The 26,030-nt window shown below is 42.5% G+C and overlaps 1 protein-coding gene across 4 annotated transcripts in view; it reads right to left on the bottom strand.

Moving 5' to 3' along the window:
* The window catches only part of LOC306969628 (myosin-10), a 93,865-nt gene that overhangs the window by 42,355 nt on the left and 25,480 nt on the right, over positions 1-26,030 (bottom strand). For 2 of the 4 annotated variants that reach the window (XM_079565308.1, XM_079565309.1), the window contains 4 exons: positions 23,840-23,996; positions 4,528-4,555; positions 519-621; positions 160-192 (listed from right to left, as the gene is read on the bottom strand). In XM_079565308.1, the coding sequence (XP_079421434.1) occupies positions 160-192; positions 519-621; positions 4,528-4,555; positions 23,840-23,996 (321 nt within the window). The remainder of the gene's footprint in view (positions 1-159; positions 193-518; positions 622-4,527; positions 4,556-23,839; positions 23,997-26,030) is intronic. The other 2 variants (XM_079565307.1, XM_079565306.1) reach the window with 1 other exon arrangement.

Consider the following 26,030-nt stretch of genomic DNA (forward strand, 5'->3'; position numbering starts at 1 on the left):
GCTGGTTTATGGGAGAATCATGAAGCATTTTACAGTCTGGCCAGTGAAAACAAATCACCAGCATGCGATAGTGAAAAGACAACATCGCGCAGGAGACAGAGGAGCATGCAGAGACAGGGAGGTACACAGAGCACAGAGAAAAGCCGGAGATCCACTTGCCTGCAGTTTGAATGCTTTGGGAGATTCGGGCTGCTTGTTATGGATAAACAAATGCAAGAGTTAGAGAAGGCAGGACCTCGTGTCAGTCACAAGCCTCAAGACAATACAGTAGACTGGCAATTTCAGAAAGCAAGAGGAGTCTATTGGAGCTGGATTGTAGCTGGTTAACAGCACAGGGCCTTGCATTGAAATCGGCATCCTTTTATCGGGGAACACTTCTATTTATCAAAAGAAAACACAATTTTTATCCATATTATTTGCAAAAGTTCCACATTTTTATCAATCCACATTGCTCATAAAGGGGCCGATAGCTGCCAAACTAAATGGATAAATACTGGATCTGAATGAGTGAGCCTCACCGGAATGTTGTGGTCTTTGCGGCCCTTGTGCGACGAGGCGACGTAGGCCAGGTACTGGATGACTTTCTTTGTGTTCTCGGTTTTGCCTGCGCCCGATTCCCCGCTAGAACAAAAGCAAACATAGAGAGAGGGAAAGACACACGCACGCAGACGTAAGAGCTAAATGTTTGAAGACAAGTGACACATTCCATCTTGTATTACTGCCGGCTCTACTTCAGTGCTTACATCGCTGATACTATGAAGCATTTATTCATTTGTATCGAGCTGACGATAGCCGTGCTGCTAACTTGTTTAATGAAAATGTTTCACTGCCCACTGTTACCAGTAGAGGGCAAAAAAACACCCAATCTAAGTGTTCAAATGGAAAGGACACATTTCTCAACAAGAATTACAATAATGAATGAGAAGGGGCTGTGGCATTAGCAAACAAGGACTTCATCACAGTAAGTAGACATCAGGAGTATCAGCCCCATTTATTTTTATTATGGCTTATCATGGTAACTTGGCATGGCATGTGATTTCAGTCATGTGAGCCCCCCTGATTTAAAGGTGCATTATGCAACTTTTTATTTGGAAAACAAAGTTGATATTTGTGCGTGTTTGACCTTGTAGTGACCGCGCGGCTGTATGACTGGTCAACATGGCGTCTTTACTCACAGTGGTCTCTACAACACTCCAGAAGGACTTGTTTGGAAGGTTTTCACGACTGACCCTCTCCCCAGAAAACCTACACAACAAGGTATCCTGGAGCTTTGTAGAGTAAAGGCGCCATGTTGACCACTCATGCAGCCGCACGGTCACTACAAGGTTAAATACGCACAAATATCAACTTTTCTTTTTCCGCATAAAAAGTTGCATAATGCACCTTTAAAATAGTGTTGTTTATCATGGTAATCAAGTGACATACAAAGTTAACTTAATAAACATTGTTTACTGTTGTTTATCATCATTTATTATGGTCATTTGGCACATCACGTGATTCCGGTCATGTCAGTCTCCCTATTTTAAATGGGGCTCAAACTTGTTATGTCTAAATACTTACTTTCCCTGATGAAGACCAGTGCTGGGAAAGTTACTTTAAAATTGTAATTAACTACATATATATTAGCAGTTAGAGCTGTAAAAAATATAATATGTTTGTATTACATATTACTATTTCCTTCACTATCCCCATTCTCTCGTGTTAGCCACAGGCAACAGCAGATCTTAAACACCAACTCCCAACTGGATTTGGCGATGCATTTTATTTTACCATATTTTGTTAGTAAGTTGTGATGTTATATTCCTTAGTTACTGAAGAAAGTGATATGTTTCTGTAACTCATTAGTTTTGTAGTACATTACCCCAACACTGATGTGGACTCTGTAGTCTTAAGAGCAACTAATTTTATAAGTTTGTCTGCTATTACTCTGCTGCTATGGCGATCCAGCTTTTTTAAATATTTGTCTACTACTACTACTACTACTGTCTCTGCTTCTCCTCCTGTAGTAAACAAATAATAAAAAACTGTTATTTTCATGTTTGCATGGGAGACACAGCAACACTTTCTGCATGACTTAACCCTCCTTCATCAGTAATTTGAATTTAAATGCATTGTCCGGCCACATAACCTAATTTCAACAATCTAATTTACCACAATTTTGCAAATTCGCCCTGCCAGAATAGCCGGTGATTACTCGGTCCTTGATGAAAAACAAAAGCAGAAGGAAGTGACCGCATTCCTCCAGTTCCCCTGCTTAGTTTTTTCGAGGTTGGTCGGGGCTTATTTTTGGTAGGTCTCCAACATTTTCCAGGCCGTGTTTTCGGGGGGCACTTATCTAATGATAGCGCGCCCCGGTCCACTCCCACAGTCCAGAGCGGCGCAACCAGTCCACATGCCGGTGGTTTTAGGCTGGCTGCTTATTACAAACAGCAACAGAGGCACTTTTGGACGCTAGATGCAGCGAAAGGCAAAGGGCGAGGTCTATGGGCACGGCTACGCTCATCTGTAAAGTCTCTGTGCATTCGCTTTAGCTTCGAAATGACCCGTTTCTCATGTTTGGCTGTTTTATAGGGTCGTGTCATGAGGCATTTTATCAGAGAAGCGAGAAATTCTACACGCCATCGACTCTCTGCGTGCCTTTGGACATCTTTGCAGTGGTTCTTCCATCTTGAACAACTTTAAAACAATGTACAGAGAATTAAACAACCTTCCTTTCGATCGGCTTTCTGAAACAATAGCAGCAAGGCTATTGTGAGCATGACGGACAGACACTAAATAAATACAATATGCTGCTGTAATACTTTTTCTACATACATTTGGGTGAACTCGATCATACAGGGGGCTTTAAATTGTATGAGAAAAGATTTTTGTATCACGTCTCATCTACAGAGGCTTCGTCAGCAAGTAATGATCGTTTAGCAGCAGGCTGAATATATACCAGTCGTGTACCTCACTCCATTCATCCATCTTTATTCTAAAAAAAACCCTCTCAACTTGTTTAATAGCCTCAATTTTTACTTTTGTTATGTTCACTACAATAGGCTTTGTGCATGTATTATTTTTGGCTAACTTCCTGTTAGCCAGTGTCGGACAAAGACAACTTCCTGTCAATTTTTTATAAATTGATGATTAAATTGGATTTAAAAAACACACAAAAGGTCAAGCAGAGTGTGCTTCATAAAAAAATTGTTCAGTTGGTGCATCTGACTTACCATTTGCTAGCGTTAAATTGATGTTAGCCTTAAGCTTCAAGGCTAAAACACAGACGTCTCCTGCACTGACGTATTTACACTACATGTTGTGAGTATCCAACAGCTACATGTTTTCAGCCACGTACTGTTGAAATATTTATTTATGTCAACTAGACACGGTTAACTCTGGATTAAAACAAGGACAGGAAACAGCCATCGCACTAGGAAGTTAGCATCATGTCGCTATCAAAGATTCCCTGCACAGTATATTGACGCTAATGAACACGTTCAGAATTAAAATGTCTAGAACCTATAACGATGTTAACATAGGGCCGCTCGAGTATTGAAAAAATAATAATCACGATTATTTTTGTCATAATTGAAATCACGATTATTCAAACGATCATTTGTTTCCTTTAAAAAAAAGTCTTTATTTTATTTATATATTTATGCTGAATATTTTCTGTTTTCTGAACAGTCATAAAAGTACAAATGATTTCAGGTTTGCCTCGATTAAGGAGAGGTCTCTGTTTCACACCTGCCCCCTGCTGGCCTGCCCTCACACCTGCGCAAGCAAACTGAGCAGCGCGGCCTGATGACATCATCACACAGCGCTGTTTGTTTTTATGTCAGGCTAAAGCATGAGCCGTGGCACGCGAAATGCGAAGGGAAAATAATCCCAGCGCCGTGAAATAATGCAAGTCTGCTTTGCAAAAAAAAATAATAATAATAATAATACCAAAAAATAAAAAATAAAAAAATGATTATGCTAATTTTGTAATCGTTTTGCGTAATAATCGTAATCGTGATCGAATTTCGATTAATTGCGCAGCCCTATGTTAACACTTCCTGGTTGTGTAAACTCAACCTGCCACTAAAAGGTTATGAGTTGCTGACGAAGCCTCTTGAGGTGAGAGCGGGAAACAGACGTGAGTTGAGAAGCCAAAATAATGACTCAAGTAAGAGTGAAAAAGTGCATTTGGAGCATGTTTGATACCGCGGGCGTGTTTATGTTTTTAGTTTTACTTCAGCACAGTTGGCCTTAGGACATTGCAACAAGACCTGGAATGTTCCGCAGGGTAGCTTTAAGTTCAGTGCGGTGTGCGGCGGAGGCTAATTGCTCACAGCTAAACAAACTGCAGTCGTCCAGCCGCTCTCATAACAGACTTTAAACAGAGCTATTAAAACCAGACACGACACAAGTGGAAACCGACCGAAGCGAGCGAGCGACAGCTACTGCTAACGCTAATCGACAGGAGAAGAGGACACCCGAGCGCTAATGGCTAACACGGGCCTGATCAGTGTGAAGTGGTCATGGAAGTGAAAGTAGACTCACGTGCACAGGATGGATTGGTCCTCTCGATCTGCGGAGAAAACACAAAACACATGGTCAGCGTGTTGGGACCAGACAACAATAAACAGATCTCACATGTTTATTCAAAGTGTCTTTCCTACAACTGGACAGGAAGTGAAGATAGATCATAATCTTTGGATGGCATTGGATTTTTTGTTTGTTTGTTATTTGAAGCTGCACTGTCTTTCTCAAGCGATGTAATGAGGAGGGAGACTATAAACTGTCAGCTGCTGCCCTAAGCCCTTTGCGCTGATATAGACTGTCATTTTTTTTTTCCATGACTCTCTGCGTTTACAAAATAAGACTATCAAACCTCCAAGCTTTAATGAAGGGCAAATGCAGGACTAGCTATCATAGATGTTATGACAGCAGTGGTGAGCAGTGTATTGTCTGCAAGGTAAGAGCCAAATTGTTCGGAATATCTGCAAAATGGCTTTGTGTGGAGAAAACAAAAAATGACAGGAAATCAAGCAAAAAGCTAACGGGGAAAAAAAACACTTTTAATTTAAATCAATTTTCAATGTAAGCAATGGTTTATTAACGGGTGCTATAGAAAATTGTAATAATGGTATTTCTTTCATAGCCAGCATGTTCAGAAAGTAGACGTCAACCAGATTGAGTTGTTTAGAATTGAAGACATTGCACTAGGCTTGAGAATAATGGGAATAAACAGGAAATTAACACAACTCTGCAGATATAAGCAAAACAATTTGATTTGATAGCTATACACTGACATAACTGTCAAAGCAGAGATGAAAAGTCTCAAAGAAATCATCTTCTCCGTCTCACACCAGGGTTTGAAGAGGCCCGTGTGGCTGATACAAAGAAGCTTTTAGAAATGGAACAGACTCATTCCATGTTTACATCCATCTTGCAATATATTCATTGAGGAGGTGGACAGTTTCAAGTACCTGGGTGTTCACCTCAACAATAAACTGGACTGGTCCCACAACACCAACGCCCTGTACAAGAAGGGCCAAAGTCGCCTCCACCTTCTGAGGAGACTGAGGTCGTTCGGAGTGAGCAGGCCTCTGCTCAGGACTTTTTATGACTCTGTGGTGGCCTCTGCTCTCCACTACGCTGCCGTGTGCTGGGCCCCGGGCAGCACAGAGCGGGACAAGAACAGACTGAACAAGCTGGTCAGGAGGGCCAGCTCCGTCCTGGGCTGCCCCCTGGACTCTGTGGAGGAGGTGAGGGACAGGAGGGTGTTAGCCAAGCTCACCTCCATCATGGACAACACCTCCCACCCACTGCACGGGACTGTAGAAGAGCTGTGCAGCTCTCTCAGTGGCAGACTGAGACACCCTCAGTGCAGGACGGAGCGCTACCGCAAAGCCTTCATCCCCACTGCTGTCAGACTGTACAATAAGACTGTGAAGTAACGCCGACTGTAACAAGTGAATTTCTCCTTTGTGAGATTAATAAAGGTTTATCTCTTATTCATCAAGTGTTTGCAGTATTACAATATTGTTTCGTTTTAAAAGTCTAGAGTTTAGGTCTGTTCTGTTTAATGCAGCTCTGTGTCAGAAACAGGCCCCGCCCACTCCTCGTACAGTCTTGGTTTGTCATGATCTGAGACGGTGACAAGTGAATTTAACCAATCAATGCACATTTTATGGTTCAAAACATAATGAAGGGGTAGCTAACTGTTCACCATTGTTCACCAAAAATCTAATGTTTATTTAACCTCTTCCCCCCTGCCTTAACCAAGTTTGTTTTCTCCAGTTCAGCTTTACCCAAATCTCAAAGGTTGCAGCCTATAGGCCAGAGTAATGCCTCATTTGAAATTGAAAATTTGAATCTAAACGGATCTTTTCCTCGCATTGTTGTCACTTTTTTGGCATTTTTTCCCCCTTGTGTTTTTTTTGCGTTTTCGTCACTTTTTTGCCACATTTTCATCACTTTTCTGTCACTCTTTTGTTGCATTATCATCCTAGTTTTCGTCTAATTGTTGTCGCTATTTTGACACTTTATTCAGGAAGCTTTTAGATTTGGGTAAAGCCAAACTGGAGAAAATGTGCTCATTCAGGTGGGAGTTAGGAGGTTAAGCATTTTGACATTTCTGAGCTTAAGTTCCCATTAAAAGTTTCTGGAACATTTCCGTAAATGCATCTGGAATTTTCCGCCCCTTTGCGAGCCTAACTACATTACCTATTCCCCACAGTCCAGATGACTACTTAAAGGACAAGAGCAGGTTAGTGTAAACACCCGGTTGGGGCTAAGGGCATGTCCCCTCAGGAGGAGTGCACAAATCCTTTTCACAGACCAGGATCTGATCAGAACCGAGGAAGCTTCTTGGATGGCCGGCTTGTTTCCCCCATTGTTAACAACCCAAACCAGGCGACTACCTTTTACAAACATCTGCGAGTGATGAAAGACGATTTGACAAACCTTGAGCTGACACACATGCAGCACATTCCTTCTATTACAGTGTTCACATTTCTAACTCTGGTTCTGGTGGGATTCCTGGCACATTTCTGAGGTGTGGGGTGTGCGGCCTCTATCCTTCAGATCCACTCAGTGTGTAATGGGGTAGAGTTGACAGGCAGCGTGGTAAATGGAGCCTCTGCCCCTCTCATCACCAGAGGATTAGCCCAGGAGCAGTGCAGAGGGCTGACCCCGACTCTCCAGAGGACCTCCTGGGGGCTGCAAGCAACTGCAAAGGACTACAAGACCCACAAACCACTGAGGGGGGTGACCTGGTCAGCTTTGGACTGTTTTTTTTATGAACTAGTTAAATGCTGAGATTGGGATACAAAAAAAAAACGACATTAAAGTTCAGCCATTGCATTCTAGCGAATCAATGGCACCATGATGAACACGCACAGAACCACTCAAAATGAGTTTGGTGATGGGTTACGGGCTTTAAGCATGTGGAAGACAGTTTTATGTTTCCTCCTTGACGCAATAAAATCCAGGAAATACGTTACAATATAGTTAAAAGCTCAAAAGTGTCGATTTTGCATATGTCTCCTTTAAAATTATTTCTAAACACAACTTAAAAATACACAAAAGTTCATCTTTTTCCTAATTTTTTTCCATTTCAGCCTTGTTTTGGTCATGATTTACTATCTTAAAGAGGGGGTATTCTGCTTTTTTCAATCATATAGCACCAGTCTATATTGCACTACAATGATGACAAACCTTCTGTCTGTAAATGCAGTAAATTAGAATAACTGCCTTGTATAAAATGTCTCTCTCAAAACGGCTGTAGTGAATGTCTTGAAATAGGCCTCTGTCTCTTTAAGAACCTCTGAGCCTTTAGACACGCCCCCTCCACACGCTGTGTGTGGCATCAGTGGGGAGGGGGTTCTGCTGAGGAGCAGTGGTTGGTTACTCGGCTGGTGACGAAAGCTCGGCTGGTGACGAAAGCTCGGAGGCGTCTCCAGGAGGTGGGGGCGTTCCTAGGAGGACTCAGGCAAACCTATCCCTAAAATGGCCGCCATCAGAGTTTTTACAGATTACTCAAAAATACGTGAATGTGCCAAGGCAACACTTCAGCCATGTTTTTAATGAGGGAATGACATAATAACATGATGGAAAGCTTGAAAAAGTCGATTTTGCATAATACCCCCCTTTAAAAAGTCTTGTTTTGGCTAAATTGACTGGAATGTAATGGAATACTATTGTTACATGAATCTGGAAGAGAGGTGGGGATATTGCGTGTGGTTGTGTGGCACTCATAAGCGAATACAAGCCTCCGTCCATCTGGAGACCTGGTGTTCCGTTCCGCCAAATGCAAATGCACTTCCACCCGGATCAAACACAACATGTGCGGCCCGCGGACGGATAAACACATTCCTTTGTCGGTCATTTTGACTTCTCACATGATAAAAGAGACGATTATTTTGGCTCCTGACGCCAGCTCGGCCTTCAGACTCGGGCTGCATGATTTTTTGGACAAATAGCTGTGTCTAATTTTAACCGGAGTGACCGGAGCAAACCTGCACAGACACGAGGACAACGTGCACAGAAAAACCCAGTTGTTGCAGTAACAACACTAGCCAGCAGGGGGCAGTATGACGACGTTGGACGGAAACATGGAAGTGTACCTTGACTTTCACAAATAACCAGTGAAGTACAAAGTTGAGAGCACTCTCCGGAGACTTCTATTACGTCTGTGTTGCGTAGGTGTTCAAACTTCGTTGCTAGCGATGTTAGCGCTACATCTAGACCAGGGGTGTCAAACTCAATTTGAGTCGCGGGACGAAATTCAGCTATAATAGAGACATTTTTTCCAATAAATGAATAATAATAAGCTGTGATTTGGTCAAAGCCCCAACTTAACTGTAGCTTCATTAATAACAACGGCTTACACCTGATTTGCACTTTACAAGCCTGTGTCACAAGTTCCTCAAAGTACTACATAGTGGCCCTACCGCCTTTGCTCTGCCCAATCCCGTCAGACCTTGGAAGCTCAGCAGGGAAGGGCCTGGCAGGACTTGGATGGGAGACCGTTTGGGAACACCAGGAAGCCTAGCGAATGTAGTGCGTGTTTGAATGAGTGGTTGGTGGTGGTCGGAGGAACCGATGGCGCAGACTGGTTGCCTCGCTTCCGTCAGTCTACCCCAGGGCAGCTGTGGCTACAATAGTAGCTTACCACCACCAAGTATGGAGTGAACGAATAGTGCAATGTAAAGCGCCTTTGAGTGTCCAGACTGTCCTGGGGCAGACTGTCCATTTACCAAGTGGCTATGTAATGTGTTGTTCATATCCTGAGCTCTTATTATGTCAGTGCCCTCTGCTGGACACGTGTGGAACTCTCTCCTTTTTTTTTTCATTTAATGCCCCCTAGTGGCTAGAATGAGCATTCTTTAAAAAATCATAACTCGGCATGGGAATGGACTAGAGACTTACTTTTTTTTTTTTTACATACTCTGGAATTAATGCTCCACGGGGCATGGGCCGGATTAAATCATCTCAGGGCCGTATGTTTGACACCCCTGATCTAGACCTTCATTTCATTTTATCCACTTGTTTTCCGTCTAATGTTTTACCAGAGGCCTGTTCACACCAACACTATTAATATGTTTTAGCAGATGGTGGGACGTGCTTCTTTGGGGCGAACAACACCATCGAACGAAGGAGGAGATGTTGGGCTAGTTTTGGATGATTTACTATAAAAGAATCTGCATTCATCGCGCCAAATACAACCTTAAATCACAATGACAATGGTGTCCAGTCCGTTATATCCATTGATGAGATTGGATTTGTTTTGGCCATTTTTGGACTTTGGACAGGTAAACTGACAGAAATGTGAGTAAGAGACAAGAGTGAAGCATAGTTATTTTAGAAAGCCATCTCTACGCACTTACGTTTTCAGCACCATCTGCAGTTGTAAACTATTATTACGGTTTACACATGTGCAGAAGGTCTCGTATCGGGTCTGTTTAGATGTGTATGTTTGGCGTGACGCCCCTGCTAGAAGAGCATCAACTTGATTTGGTTCTTGGATTGCGCTCGAGTCATTGCGTGTCCATCAGAGCCCGACCAGAGCCTGCCCATGCCCAGTGCAGTGCAGCGGCTCATAGAGGAGGCCTGGGCTCCTCAGGGCTCCTTCAGCTGCTAATCATTTCTCCCCACATGGATTAAAGCAAGCTCATTCTTCACATTCCACAGCCTTACCCCCTTCTCTGCCCCCTCATCCGCTGGGCTACTGTTACCCCCCATAATAACCTTGATTCACCTCGGGCAACGCCTCCACGCTGGATTCCAAACGATAATAGCGCTCACTTGCACGGGCCATAACAAGAAATAATCAAATTTACAACAATATTAGCCTTTTCCATGATTCTCCGTGTTTGACGGTCTAGACTCCTTTGCCAAACTTTTTCTGATACCGTACTTTCTCACGCTGGTTAGCACGTTTGCATATGTAGCTGTATTGAAAGTGTTGCTTTGCCGTTCATTGTTGCACAAACGGAGGAAGTGCACACGCTCTACGGACCAGGGCCAATTTGGTTATATATGCGCCCAAAATAATGCCTGTTTGACCCAAAATATAATTGGTTGCATGTGTGAATGTCTGAATCAGTTCAAAGTGACATATGTCAAGCCTTTGTTTGTTATAATTTTGATGATTAGTATTCTACTTTTCTGAGATGTTTTATATTCGTTTTTTACAAGCTGTGAGACATGATTATCAAAATTATAACAAATAAAGGCTTGATATATCTTACTTTGCATGAAGATTTTGGCTTACAGCTTGTAAAAAACTCAAAATCTTGAATATTATGAAAAGGGACTGTACTGTCGGCTCAAAGTTTAAATGGTCTCTAAGTCTAGTTCAGTAGAATCCATCATCATAGGGAAGACTGCTGACCTGACAGTTGTGCAGAAAACCATCATCAACGGTAATAGCAAAAGCAGTTGGATGTTCTCAAAGTGCTGTATCAAAGCACATAAAAGGAACAGGCCACCGTTTTTCTATACTGAGATATGTTCTTACCTGAGCTTAGACGAGTTGACATGTACCTGTCTGATCTTTGTGCCCGTGGAAGAGCGTGGTAACTTCCAACTTCACCCCGTTTGGAGCTATAGGAATATGCTGGGAGAGGCCCAATGCTACTAACATCTCTGATCGTTTTGCATGACCGAGGGCATCAACTCGTCTAAGCTCAGGTAAGAACATATCTCAGTATGGAAAAACGGTGGCCTGTCCCTTTAATAGAGAGTTAAGTGGAAGGGAAAAGCGTGGAAGAAAAAAGGTGCACAAGCCACAGGGATGAGCGCAGTCTGGAGAGGATTGTCAGGAAAAGGCCATTCGAAAGCGTGGTGGACCTTCACAAGGAGTGGACTGAGACCGGAGTCAGTGCATCAAGAGCCACCACACACAGACGGATCCTGGACAAGGGCTTCAGATGTCATATTCTTCTGGTTGAAGCATCCTGGTCTTCCATAACACCTCAGCAGTGACTAAGTACATATGCATGATTATAGTTTTCAGAGGGCCCACATTTCTCTGTTTAAAATCGCTTTTTTCAGATGATAAACTTAATGACTCCCCAAAGACAGCCTGCATGATCAAAAAATCCAAGTCTATAATCTCATTACATTGGAATTTGCATCATATGGTCCTTTGCAAAGACACTGTGCAGGTCCGGTTCTTGGCGATGACATCCGCAACAGAACATCCGCCATTGTTTCCAAACCAGGCTTATTTCTAAATCAGCATAAACTCTTTCAAATAAACCGTGATTAGCTGCGCACATCACACATCTGGAAAACAAATCAGGCCGTGAAAAAAAGTATTACCCCCTTTGCGCGAATAAGCAGACTGTTTACATAACACCAACTTAATACTTAGCAGCCTGGAACTCCCCACAACAACCGAACACATGTTAACCGCTGAAAGTGGGCCAGCGTGTTAGCGTGTTTGCTAACCTTTCGGGGTCTCCGGCAGGATGTAACACATGCTTTTTCTATTTTTTTTCCACGCCACACTCCACTTCGCGCAATTAGCTTCGTAAAAAGGCCTCCATAAAGCTCCACAGCGAGGCTTCCGAGTGCCAAGCAACCACTTAAGCGGCATGAGAAATCCAGACGCAGGGCTGGAGGCTCAAGTGAGAGGCTGAGGGATAATAGATAATTTTTAGCTTTGAGCATCATTATTGCAGTGAAATAATTGATTCGATCCTTCAGTTTGAGTAGATTTGACTTTAGGAAAAGAGGGTGAGTATGATCTCTATATCCTGCATTATGAATTACCTGAATTGCTCTTTTCTGGAGAAGGACAAGTGAGTTTCCAGCTTAACTTGCAGTCAATTAAAATCCCAAGAAATGTTATTTCGTTAATTCTTTCTATCTTTACCTCCTTGATTTGGACTTTTGCTTCAGTATTAATTTTTCTGTTCCCAAACAACATATACAGTATTTAGTTTTACCCAGGTTGAGTGAGAGTTTGTTCTGATCAAACCATAGTTTTAATTTGCACATTTCTGCGCTTATTGTTTCAAATAACTTGTCAACGTTCTTATCTGAATAAAAAATACTTGTGTCAGCAGCAAATAAAATACATTTGATCAGTTTAGAAACTTTACACATGTCATTAATATACAAGATGAACAACACTGGGCCGAATACTGAACCCTGAGGTACACCACAAGTTACATTTAAGTAATCAGAATTCAACTCACCCATGTTCACATATTGTTTTCTGTTATACAAGTAGCACTTTATCCTATCAAGCATCACCCCCCCGAATCCCACACCTCTCCAGTTTGTTTAAGATCTCATGATCAATGCTATCAAATGCCTTTTGAGGTCTATGAATAGACCCATTGTGTACATTTTTTGATCAAGAGATTTGTCAACATCCTCAATTGCTTCTGAAACTGCCAAGGCAGTGGATCTTTTTGTTCTGAATCCATATTAAAAAAAAACATATAACTTATGTGAATATAAATGTCAAACTCACAAAGATACTTACTTCTATCACACTCTTTTAAAAACATAAAAATTACGTTACAGGTCTAACACTTCTACCAACCGAAGGCTAAATGGTTGCATCCTTTGTGTTACAGCCCCAGGCCTCCAGGCTCCCTCCTTTTTGTATATTTTTGTTTGTGTGGCCTAAACCTGTCTTTTCCCTCCATGAAAACCTGGCTGTGAGAGCTCTGGCCTGCGATTGGAGGACTTGTTTCAGGCTTGGTTCTGGTTGGCTGCTCGTTTTTTTTTTTTAAATAAAAAAAAGAACGACTTGGTAGTATTTTGGTCACCTTGCAGGAGCGGAGCAGTTTGCGCGGGAAACACAGCGGCTCATCGACATTCCCAGACAGAGGAGGGATGTGGAGGTGTGAGCTCGGCGGCCCCTGCTCTGTGTAACTGTCACCCGTCGTCTCTCCCCACACTTCCGGCCCATTAGGATAAGAGGGCGACTGCACAACGTCAAGATTTACGAACCTCCTGAGAACAAATGGAGTCGGGCAGGAGCGGTGGAATATTTGTTTCTTTTCATGGTCTATTAAGCCGTTTACAAGAACTTAAGTCACCTCAGCCTCCATGTTACTTTAAATAACGCATGTGTCAAGAAAATACCCCTAGTTATACGGATGTAGTTAGATGTAGTAGTACAAAACACAGACAGAGGGCGCTTTACAGTAAGGAACCAGTCACCCATTCACTCATTTGGCAAAGGTGTTTGGACTTTAAAACACCACTGAAAACCAAAAAGTACTTTTAACTATTGTGGTTTCTCTCTCGCTGTACAGCATTTTATACATACTGTATATTTGATGTACAGGGTTAGCAGCTGCCGCACATTCAGAAGAGGCTTGTGTCGAGAGTTGTCGTGCCATTGGACAGCCCTTGGTGTGGAATTCAGATACCCCCCGTTTCCCCCTCGGTTTTCCCCCGGCCCCTCTGTTCCGGGACTGTGAATGACTGGCACACGCAACACAGTACAGAGAGGGCAAGGAAGTTTTTACTCAGGTCGGTCACTTTGGCACACATTTGAGTCATGGTTTGAAAAAAAGAACAAGATTCCGCACAAATACTAAACAGAACTGAACATTACAGAACCTTTACGCCCCCAAAATGATTGTAAATGTTTCGAAAATGGAACAAATAAGTCCATATAGTAATTATCTTAAAAGCTACTTTGTCCTTTTTTGGTCTGTGTGCTCCATTACAAACACACTACTGCGGTGCTGTGGGACGTTTCCCTGTGGCGGTGTTGTTGGTGCCCTGATAAAGGATGGCTCAGATAAAGTTAGCACATGGGGAACGTTAAACACAGGCTGGAGATGATGTCATGTCCCAGTATCCGAAATAGACGTTAACTACTGCAGATGTGGGGCAGCAGTGGCGGACGCTGATGAGATCACTGGCAAGATTTAAGCCAGGGTTTGTTGTGGATTTACCCGCAGTGTGTTTCAAAGGATATCATTTTTACAGTCGACTTTTAGCTGCGTTATTTCACTTTGCGAAATCTCGTTCACTGGGGCCTTTCTTCTTTGGCAGCATGAATTATTAAACTGACTTCCTGCGTTTTATTAGGGTAGGTAGAACCCGGAACATTTTCCAAGTCCATGAATCATTGCCGGACTCAACGTGTGTTCATCGCAGCACCGCCATTAGCTAGCATGCCATGAGCTCATTCCCAGGTCCTCATTCAAAAACTCTATTTTGTCTTGGATTAAATACATGACATAAAACAATGTTGCATGTTTGCCTGGCTAATAGTTCTCAGAATGCACGAATGCAGCAGAGGGAGAAGAAGGGGAGAGTTCAGCTTCCTGACAGCCCAGTGGATGAAGCAGGCCTGTAGTCAGTTGGAACTGGCACTGATTGTGCAGTCTTCTCCCTTAGGCAGGACCGAAGAGGCTGTGAGATGGGTGTAGTGTCTCCCACTGGGACAACCATTTCTGATCAAAAGGGTCCTGTCCAGATCATTGTTGTTGAGCCAAAAGCACAACAGTCTGACATAGTTCAATGAGAAGAGCATCATCCAGCTGGATATGTACAAGGGGGCCTCTATCTGGACCATATCCCTTCTCTTTGGTCCTCATGGTGCTGCCATACCACCCTCTCGTGGCTAGGGGCAACTCCAGAAGGAACTCTGTAACATGGCAGACTTTACATCTCCAAAAAACAACTTCAAATACGAAGAAGATATAGTTTCCTTCTGTGACAACCTTCTCACCTTTTTGACGTTTTCATGGCCTCATGGGGCAGGATGGTCACCGTTTATCTTCCGTATTATATACATCTATGACCGGGACAGGTGGCTTGTGTGGTTCGGCCTGGTCTGGCTCAGATATATATCCAATTTCTGTCACACACTTGTAGTTGTTGAGACTCAAACGACCCTATTCATTTTCATAAAGCACTTAGTGGAACGAATAAAACACCACAATTTACAAGAAAAGTAACCAAGGGCCAGCCTCCAGAACAGTGCCAATGAGGTACAGTACGTCCTGAGATTAGTAGGGTCAATTTGTGTTTGCGTCCTCAGGAAAACATTTGGGGAAAACAACTCATGTATCCCCTACCTTGAAGCAAAATCAAACTGTTGAGAAAACCCATTGCCATAAGAAGCTTGTACGCACCCAATGAAACTGCACTGGAACAACTGTTACACACTTCTGTTGGTTTATTTATATGGCATCATAACAACAACTACATGGGTTTAACTGCACTGTGCGTCTTCAGATGTCACGTTTCAATCCTTTTCCCATAGATTTATTTATCATGCGGTTCGTGCGGATCTCTTTTTATAACGTCTGAGCTGCATCCAGACAGACTTTTTACAGTGTCTCTCCATCTTTCACTGTAGCACATTTTTCACATGCCTTTAATGCCATCCACCATAGAGCCGTGGGCCGCACGGAAACCGTACCAGGAGGGCCAGTGCGCCATGTGTTTCTCATGAGAGGCGTGAGGCTGCAGCGCTGTTTCAATTAGAAATCGCTTTGAAATGGAAGACGACTTTTTAAAATGGTTGGATTTAAGTAACGGGGCCGACTCTAGGTCGTTTTTAACGGTGCAGAGCCGGAGATCAACTCGCAATGGAATCAAAGCTACAGATAGATCTAATCGAAATCGCAGTTCGAGACACACGAGTGCCAGGAACTGCTTTGGTCAATCACATCAATCTAAAAGAAAAACAAAATGACTATGTTGGTTCGCATCTCAAAGTTTAGTAGGACGTTGGGCGCCCTCAGTTCGAAAAACAAAACACAAGTCTCCATTTCTATCCTAACAAATCATCCATCCATTTTCTTCCGCTTTATCCGGGGCCGGGTCGCGGGGGCAGCGTCTCAGCAGAGATGCCCAAACTTCCCGATCCACACACACCTCCTCCAGCTGTTCTGGGGGGATCTCGAGGCGACAGCGTGTCCTGGGCCTTCCACGAGGTCTTGTCCCACTAGGACATGCCTGGAACACCTCCCGCGGGAGGCGACCAGGAGGCATCCGAAACAGATGCCCTATAGCCACCTTAGCTGCTCCTTTCGACCTGAAGGAGCAGCGACTCTACTCCGAGCTCCTCCCGGGTAACTGAGCTCCTCACCCGATCTCGAAGGGTGCGCCCAGACACCCTGCGAAGGAAACTCATTGCGGCCGCTTGTATTCGCGATCTTGTCCTTTCGGTCATTACCCAAATCTCATGACCACAGGTGAGGGTGGGAACGTAGATCGATCTGTAAATCGAGAGCTTTGCCCCGCAACTACCTAACAAATCAAGTCATGATAAATGCAGTTTGAGCACAGAACCGCTTGGAACCAGGTGACGCGGTGATGGTGTTGAAAATGTGGAAGACAAAAGGGTTCCGTTCACATTAGGTCACGACATTCTTATTTGAATTTCGGACTGATGGCTGGGCTTGTCCACGTGAAACAAAAACTGTCACAAAGTACAACGTCTTCGCTCTCAGCAAGTCACATGACTGTCTCTTGTAAAGTGGAGGCAATATTCAAAATGAGGTGCATCTGATGGTCAGATGAAACGAATCCAATCCTTTCTAAAAAATAATCGGGGAAAACATTTGGTCATTTTCTGTTTAGACATTTCTTTCTAAAACTGTGTCTTTCCCATTGACTTGTATCGGCTCCAGCTCCAAGTGAAGCTATGACATGACACATCAACTACGCTATAAAATCTGAGTAATGAAGAATGAAGAAGAAAGAACCAAAGTAAACAGAAGAACTAAAAAAAGTGTGAATGAAGCAATGTGCTACACCAGTTTTTCAATGAGGGAACATTATAACATGCTAAGTCAATTTTCCATTAACAAATGTAGTGTGTGTAGTATTTCTTGTCCTATATTACCTCTCTGTCCACAGATATGAGGAAGCAGAAGGGGTAAAACAATCTCAACACAAAGTTTAGTCAGGAATATTGAAAACTTCGACTATAAACACACAAACCGTAAAACAGTGTTCACCATTAGCCACCAAGGCCTAACGCCGATTCCCCTTGTGCGCTTTACATGTGGTAAAACTGACAATAAAGCTAAGCGAAGTAGCTGTCTAATTACTTGGGCTGTGACCTCTGTAATTCATCCATCCTGTTCCGTCACTCAGGGCCATGAGCTCCTCTCGCGCTTCTGCTCCAGCAAAGCCAGCGCACTGAGCTACGATGACAGCTGTGCTCAATGAAGCGCCTGCATTTGCATCGCGTTAAACGTTTGCTTTGAGAGTCAGAGAGGACACGGCCGAGTAGTGCGACTCCAGGGTCACACACATGGGTCATCATAAGGCTAAAGTACTGCATCTGAAAGCTTGGAGACTCCTGGACAAGCTTCTCAAAGTGCTATAGTGGGGCATTACACATTCATTCCACAGCTGCCCTGTTTACAGTCGACGAAAACATACAATTTGAATAAGAAATATTTCAATTTTCTCAAATCAACACGTAAATGGCTAAACTATTAAAATGGCAGGTCTGAGAAGATATAAAGCTTGTTCTGAATAATATGCAATGTGAGGGCTGCGTTACAAATTGGCATCTGTGATTTTTGGGATTAGCTGCGGACAAAGTAACAGCCTCTCTTTCTTCTGAACAGAAAGCAGGAGAGGCTGGCTGGCCAGACTAGCAAAATACTACTCTTTAACCTCTTAACTCCCACCTGAACGGATCCCATTTTCTCCAGTTTGGCTTCACCCTAATCAAAAAGCTTCATGGGAAAAAAGCACCAAAACAGCCACAAAAAATGAGAAGCAAACAAGGATGTAAACGCAACAAAAATGTGACAAAAAAAATAAAAATAAATGTGACAAAAATGTGACAAAAAATCAGCAAAAATGTGACAAAAAATCAGCAAAAATGTGACAAAAATTCAACAAAAATGTGACAAAAAATCAACAAAAAATCAGCAAAAATGTGACAAAAAATCAGCAAAAATGTGACAAAAAATCAGCAAAAATGTGACAAAAAATCAGCAAAAATGTGACAAAAAATCAGCAAAAATGTGACAAAAAATCAGCAAAAATGTGACAAAAAATCAGCAAAAATGTGACAAAAAATCAACAAAAATGTGACAAAAATTCAACAAAAAAGTGACAAAAATTCAACAAAAACGTGACAAAAATTCAAAAAAAATGTGACAAAAACTCAACAAAAATGTGACAAAAATTCAGCAAAAATGTGACAAAAACTCAACAAAAATGTGACAAAAATTCAGCAAAAATGTGACAAAAATTCAACCAAAAAGTGACAAAAACTCAACACAAATGTGACAAAAACTTAACAAAAAAATGACAAAAATTCAACAAAAAAATGACAAAAACTCTAAGCTCAAAACTAAAAAAAAAAAACATAAAAAAGGTGACACAACACAGCAACAACGCGAGGAAAAAGATCATTTTTGTGGGTCTTATCTTTCAAATGAGGTGTCACACAGACCGATATAATGGCCAAAGCGGACAGAATGCATTTGGTTCAGGCGGGTGGTGAGATTTTAAATGCTTGTTATGTTATGGCATTCTTAAAAACTCTTATAAGTGGATACTGCATGACTTGGTCCCTTCACTGGACTCATTCCGACCATTTCAAAACTAAAAGTGTGGCTACTTCAACCTATCTTTGTCGATAAAAGCCATGCTGCTAATCTGTCATTTCAAAAGGCTTCACTCCCCACTGTTGCCAGCAGAGGGCATCGGGCGACTAACCTGAGAGCTCCTACGGGAAAGTGAAAGCGCCACACACTGCTTCCATACACAAAGATTTTCAAAGTGCCACAATAAAGCCCACTAAAGGCCCCTTGAAAGCCACTTTGTTTTTGCTTACACAGCCAAAGAGCTAAACACCGGTTCCCTCCATTGAGAACAAGTCGGTCCTCAATGTGGTTGGGTGTAGCCTGTGGACCAAAGGCAGAGCTGGGCAGGCGGGGGGGGGGGTTAAAGCAGCGTCGGTGGGAGATAGGGCTGAAGTATGTGGCACGCTGTAATGGCTTGCAGATGTTGGCTCCACAGAGGTCCTTTGTGATGCGTTCGTGTTTACCGTGGCACCTCCGATACGGGCGCGCTAAGCTCCGCAAGCACCGAAAGCCAGAGGAATCCAGACTCTCCGGGGGAAAAGGCTTATCGGACGCAGATTTGTGGCCAGACAATGAGTTGGCGCGCTGATAAGAGCTGCACGAGTGGACAAAGTGAGCCGGAATTAGGCATATTTATGGTTTAATCAGGTTTTTACGAAAGATTTTTGGACACATAAGCTTTTTTTATGTTTTAAAATTTAAAGAGGACAAATAGTGTAGGGTTGTGGATTGTAATCATGGCTTTGGGCTGCTAACTAATGTTGTCTATGAATGGAAAAGACACTGTATTAACGTACGGCGAGGTATGACATGTCAGTTTCATGGCATTTATATCATTTCTGCAGTTTCTCAATCATTAACATATAAAAAAATGATGTTTAGTGGTCATTGGATGTGCATCGAGCCCCACAAAAAGCAGAAACGTAACTGAATGTGATCTAGGATTTAGTCTTTTTAAGCTAATTTGCATCCAAATTAAAAAGTCTGAATATTGATTGATGACGATGACCCAGCTTTGACATCACCTAATGTTGATGGATAAAGTTGATGGATTGACAACAGCCGAAAAAATCTGCATCGTTTACAATTAGCAATGCTTGCTGGCTAATCGCTAATTGCTATAGGAAAAATACATTGAGGAGGCTAATGAATGCTGAAAAGATTCCCAGACTAAAATGGTTGCCTGGGCAGCCAGACGCTCCTTCTTTCAGTTCAAAAGGAGAACCGTCTGGGCAGCTACTGGCAGCCAATCATTTCCCGATTTGACCAATATCGGTCCAATCACGCACCGAGAGGCGGGAGTTCACCGCATCAAGAGACGGAGGCCATCACCGCACTCTTCTGAAACGGCGACTTATACACCGTTTCCTTCTGCTCTTTCGTCTGTTTGAAATCATTTGGAAAATATAAAATCTCTAAAACAGGAGAACAAGTAAGAAACAGTGTTGGAAGCGTTCATTGTGAAAAAGGATGTTTTTTAAAAAGGCTTCCTGCTATTTGCTTCTGCGTTTGTTTCTCTTGGTTGATTCCGTCTGTCAATCACGCCCTGAGATCATGCTCACTCCCAGACTACATATCTTTGAAAAAGCATGTCGTTTGGCAGGCCAGGCAGGTCTGGCTTGCTAACTGTCCGCATATGTTGGGGTCGAATGCTGTGTGTTCTTTTTATTGCTACAACCGGAACTATCGATGCTAACAGCATGCTAACAAATCAATGACACCGTACCAACTGTAGTCTGATCTCAGAACTGCTCAGAAATATGTTGGTCAAATTAGTGGAAATGACATAGATTACAAGTCAAAACATTCCCTCACCAAAAACACACCTGGTGTAGTATTTTGCTTCATTCACACAAATCCTGTTTACTTTGGTTGTTTCTTCTTCTACTGAAGCGCTACAATCTGTAAGCGTCGAAGATGGTACGCAACACTCACATTTTAAACCTCTTACCACCCGCCTGAACCAAAAGCATTCTGTCCTCTTTGGCCATTATATAGGCCTGTGTAACACCTCATTTGAAAGCTAAGACCCACAAAACTGATCTTTTTCCTCACATTTTTGTTGAATTTTTGTCACATTTTTGTTGAATTTTTGTCACATTTTTGTTGAATTTTTGTCACATTTTTGTTGAATTTTTGTCACTTTTTGGTTGAATTTTTGTCACATTTTTGTTGAATTTTTGTCACTTTTTGGTTGAATTTTTGTCACATTTTTGTCACTTTTTGGTTGAATTTTTGTCACTTTTTGGTTGAATTTTTGTTACATTTTTGTTGAGTTTTTGTCACATTTTTGTTGAGTTTTTGTCACATTTTTGTTGAATTTTTGTCACATTTTGGTTGATTTTTTGTCATTTTTTTGTTGAATTTTTGTCACATTTTTGTTGAATTGTTGTCACTTTTTGGTTGAATTTTTGTCACATTTTTGTTGAGTTTTTGTTACATTTTTATTGAGTTTTTGTTACATTGTTGTTGAGTTTTTGTTACATTGTTGTTGAGTTTTTGTCACATTTTTGTTGAGTTTTTGTTACATTGTTGTTGAGTTTTTGTCACATTTTTGTTGAGTTTTTGTTACATTGTTGTTGAGTTTATGTTACATTTTTGTTGAGTTTTTGTCACATTTTTATTGAGTTTTTGTTACATTGTTGTTGAGTTTTTGTTACATTGTTGTTGAGTTTTTGTCACATTTTTGTTGCGTTTACATCCTTGTTTTCTTCTCATTTTTCGTGGCTGTTTTGGTGCTTTTTTCCCAAGAAGCTTTTCGATTAGGGTAAAGCCAAACTGGAGAAAATGGGATCCGTTCAGGTGGGAGTTAAGAGGTTAAACCCCATAAACCATAACCGGACCCGTTCTGAGCTCAAAGTGTGTTCATCACGTCACCAAGTGTTTGCTAGCATGCTGTTAGCTGAAAGTGAAAGCTTATTTTCACTTTTCATTCCCACTATTGTCCCACTATTGTCCAAGGACATTATTGAAAAACCTGTAAAACCTCATTATTCCCGCGTTAGCCTCTGCTCTGTAATGACTGTGTGCCTGCCCTGAACATGTACGGGACCGTCCTCCCTCAGACCTGCCCCATGACTCCATAACCCAGAAATGCCTGCGCTCCACAGCTGTCCGCCATACCCCGCACACCTGCCCCGGCCGGGCGCCCCCTTCTCCCCGTAGCCGTGCGCGTGCCGACAGACCCCGCGCTCACCCACTCGTCCATAAACCCCCGACACCTGTCCCGTCACTCAGACCCCGGCCATGCCCTCCTCTGTGCCCCCCCAACCCGGAGGCCTCATTTCCCCCCCCACACACACACACACAACACCCCGCAGTCCCAGCCCCCTCACGCTGCTGCACAAAGCTCCTATTGTAGGGCACAATGCAGCCCCCCCCCCCCCTTTCCAGAACAGACTCCTGTGTTTGGGCCGGACTTCCTCTGGCCCTGCAGGCTTCATCTGCACATTTGTTTTGACTGCACGACGTTTACAGGACACACTTTTTTCATTTTGTTCATCTCTGAGCTGCTTCATGTTTTCGACAGCTCCGCCTTTAACCAGGGGCCGGTGGGGTAGACGAAAAGTTTGCTCAAAGTCAGAATGACGGCACTTTCAAATGATTTTTACTCAAGTTCTTTCTTCTGCTCTATCCAACACTTGTCCAACTGTTTTAAATAAATAGTATCCTCATCCCGGGACATCATTCCCAATTGAAAAGGCTGCATCTGTGACTCACTGCACTGGACTGACGAGACCTGGTGTTTGAGATGGCGGGACAGTTATGTGAGGTCTCCATGGAGAAAAGAGGGTACGTCCCACTGTGGTGACGCGCGGCACTGACTCAGCCCACACATTCTGGCCTGGTATGGCATGGCCTGGGACAGCGCTGACCTCATTCCACTGTCATTTGTCACCCCCCCCTTGCTTTTGTGATGGAAGAATCAACAGTGAATCAGACGCACGAGGTGGGACGGTCATTAAATGTGGGAACGAGTAGCGGTGGTCAAAGTACGTCAGTTCATCAGTGAAAGTACAGATGCTTGTTCAAATACTACCCCAATCAAAGTTAAAAGTGGCTTACTTAACCTCTTAACTGAGAGCATTTTCTCCAGTTCAGCTTTACCCAAATCCGTAGGCCAGTGTAACGCCTCAATTGAAAGCCAAGATCTACAAAACTCATCTAAATGGATCTTTTGCCTCACGTCATTTTTTTCCTCCATTTTTTGGGGGCATTCAGCTCATTTTTGTAACTTTTTTTTTTTTTTTTTCACTTTTTGTCACATTTTTGTTATTTTTTTGTCACATTTTTGTTATTTTTTGTTACATTTTTTGTCAATTTTTTTGTTACATTTTTATGACTTTTTGGCACTTTTTCATCATTTTTGGGTCAAATTTTTGGGTCGAATTTTTGTACATTTTTTGTGACATTTTTGTCACATTTTTTGTGACATTTTTGTCACATTTTTGTTATTTTTTTGTTACATTTTTGTGACATTTTTGTGACTTTTTGGCACTTTTTCATCATTTTTTGGTCAAATTTCTGTACATTTTTTGTCACATTTTTTTTGTCACATTTTTGTCAAAGTTTTCTTCTCAGTTCTGTCGCTATTTTCACACCTTTTTTCCAGAAGCTTTTGGATTGGGGTAAAGCCAAATTGGAGAAAATGTGCTCGGTTCAGGTGGGAGTTAAGGGGCTAAGTGAAAACAGTGGTGTATTTCCTTTAGAAAATACTAAAGTAATCAAAGTAGAACACACAAAGGACTTTGCTCGTGCAGGATACACTTACTAGAATCAAACTCCAGCTTTGAAAAGCGATCACTTAGCAGTCTCACCTTGCAGCATGCAGCGGTACGCAGACTCGGAGATGGCGTAGATGTGCGGGGGCATTTCATGGCGCTTCTTCCCTCTGTACATCTCGACGATGTTCTCGGAGTAAATGGGCAGGTTCTTGTAGGGGTTGATGACCACGCAGAAGAGGCCCGAGTACGTCTGTCAGGAAACATACAAAGAAAAACTATTTTTAACAGGCATTTGGTAATAATCTCAAACACACGTCTTTATCACCATCTTACACTTTGTTGGTTAGATTTTCTTTTAATTATTATTAGTTTATTGAACAGAGACAATGCACATTAATTAACACACTGCAAAAAGTGAATATCAAGCATTGGCTTAAATGACTTGAATTGAGGAAATGTTTCTTGTTTTGAGCGGTTTTCACTCATTTAGACACTTTTCCTGATCGGACCAAGTTTACTTTGCTTGTTTGAGGACATTTCAGACCAGTTCTAGGGTAAAGCTCGCTTGAAATAAGTAAGTAAAATTGCCAATGAGATAAGACCAATTTTCTTACCCCATTGGCAAAGAAAATGACCTGAAATAAGGACGAAATGTATCGAAACGAGTCGGAAACATCTCAGAACAAGTGAAATAATCTAAGACAAATGCCCAAGGACTTCTTAACTAGTCAAAACAACTAAAATTTGGATTATTGTGCTCAGTGCATCACAGTAAATGTGCCAGTTTTAGCTCTAATGCTAGTTTTCAACTGTACTCCCTGGGCAAGATGCAGATTACCAACAGTAAACAATATACAACAATAACAACAATCATTATTAACCTATAAAATGATACAACAATTCATTAGTATGATCTCACACACAACTTATGTTAACATTCGGCACAACACTACCCCATAGACAAACACACACAGGCAGAATTACACTGGCAGCACAAAAGCAGCAAGAATATAATACATTGATGCACACAAGTTTGATTCTCAAGTAAAAATGTTATATTGATCTACAACAAAATGTCCGGTAGTTTCACTTCCTGACTTTAATGCGCTCTCCCCATCAGCCCCCACCTCCTCTTGCTCCCCTTCGCTGTGCAGCTGTTTCAATAAAGAGGCTGGTAGCCCGTGTAGCTGTGGTGAAGCTATGGCAAGTATTTTACATCGGGATGAAAGGATTAGGCTTGGCAAGAGATGAGGAATGAATTTCCTAGAAACGTAGGACCTCAGGAGGAGCTTTTTGGGAGCTTCAGCCGTGATGATTAAAAAGTAGCCCCTGGAGAAGATTCAAAGATTACTCAAAGATGCCCTAGTGACTCGAAGCACAGCTCCAGGTCTGTTTTTGATGCATTGTAACATGATAAACAGCTAAAAAAGTCCATTTTGCACAACACCCCTCCTTTACAGTTATATTTAGGTAGTGTGCTGTCACTACAACAAACAAAAACGATTCGATATTGCATTCTGTCTGAGGAGATTGAGTTATGAGAACAGACAAGTAGCACCTGTCTATAAAAGGCTGACTGACAGACACAGAGTCACGATAATGCATAAGACTGAGGGTCATGTTGCAGTAAGGAGCTTGCCGTGCAGATGTCCGCCCCCTCACTCCGCTCTGGGCTGTAGATCTTGGACCACAGACGTGTCTCTAGGGATGTGCGCTGTGAAAACATCTCAGCTCCACTCTGGACTCCAACCGCCAACCACCAAGAATTTTAGGGAAAGTGAAAGAGAGACAAATTTTGGTCTGAAGAGGTTTTGACGATGGGTTGTTATAATATGGTTAAAAGCTCCCAAAAAAACTTAGATTTTACATAAGTTCCCTTGAAAATCAGACAATATAAAAGCTTGAAATATGCTCTTTAAGCGTATCATATGTGGCTGTGATATATGTTGCGTACAGCTGCCGTTTGCTAGCATTACCCTCATAAATTCCTCGGACATTTTCATGGGGAAACAGTAGTGGGATCAAAGGCACCCCTGTCTGGTTCCAGGTTGACTTGCGACAGCCGCGTTTATTTATTCAGCCTTTCTTTTCGCTCACTCCGTGGACATTCTCGAGGTAAAATACCGCACACTCCGCGACCCTTATCGGAGCATCGAACGTCATGTCATCGTCCTTATAACTCAGACATGTGGGGCAGTGTGACACGAGCGGGCTCCAGACATACTGCAGCCGTTATGTAAGCGCTCTGTTTGAAGCCTCACTCAGCGCCAGTACTCCTGCCTGC

Source organism: Gobius niger (genome assembly GCF_951799975.1).
Source record: "Gobius niger genome assembly, chromosome: 10".
NCBI lineage: Eukaryota > Metazoa > Chordata > Actinopteri > Gobiiformes > Gobiidae > Gobius > Gobius niger.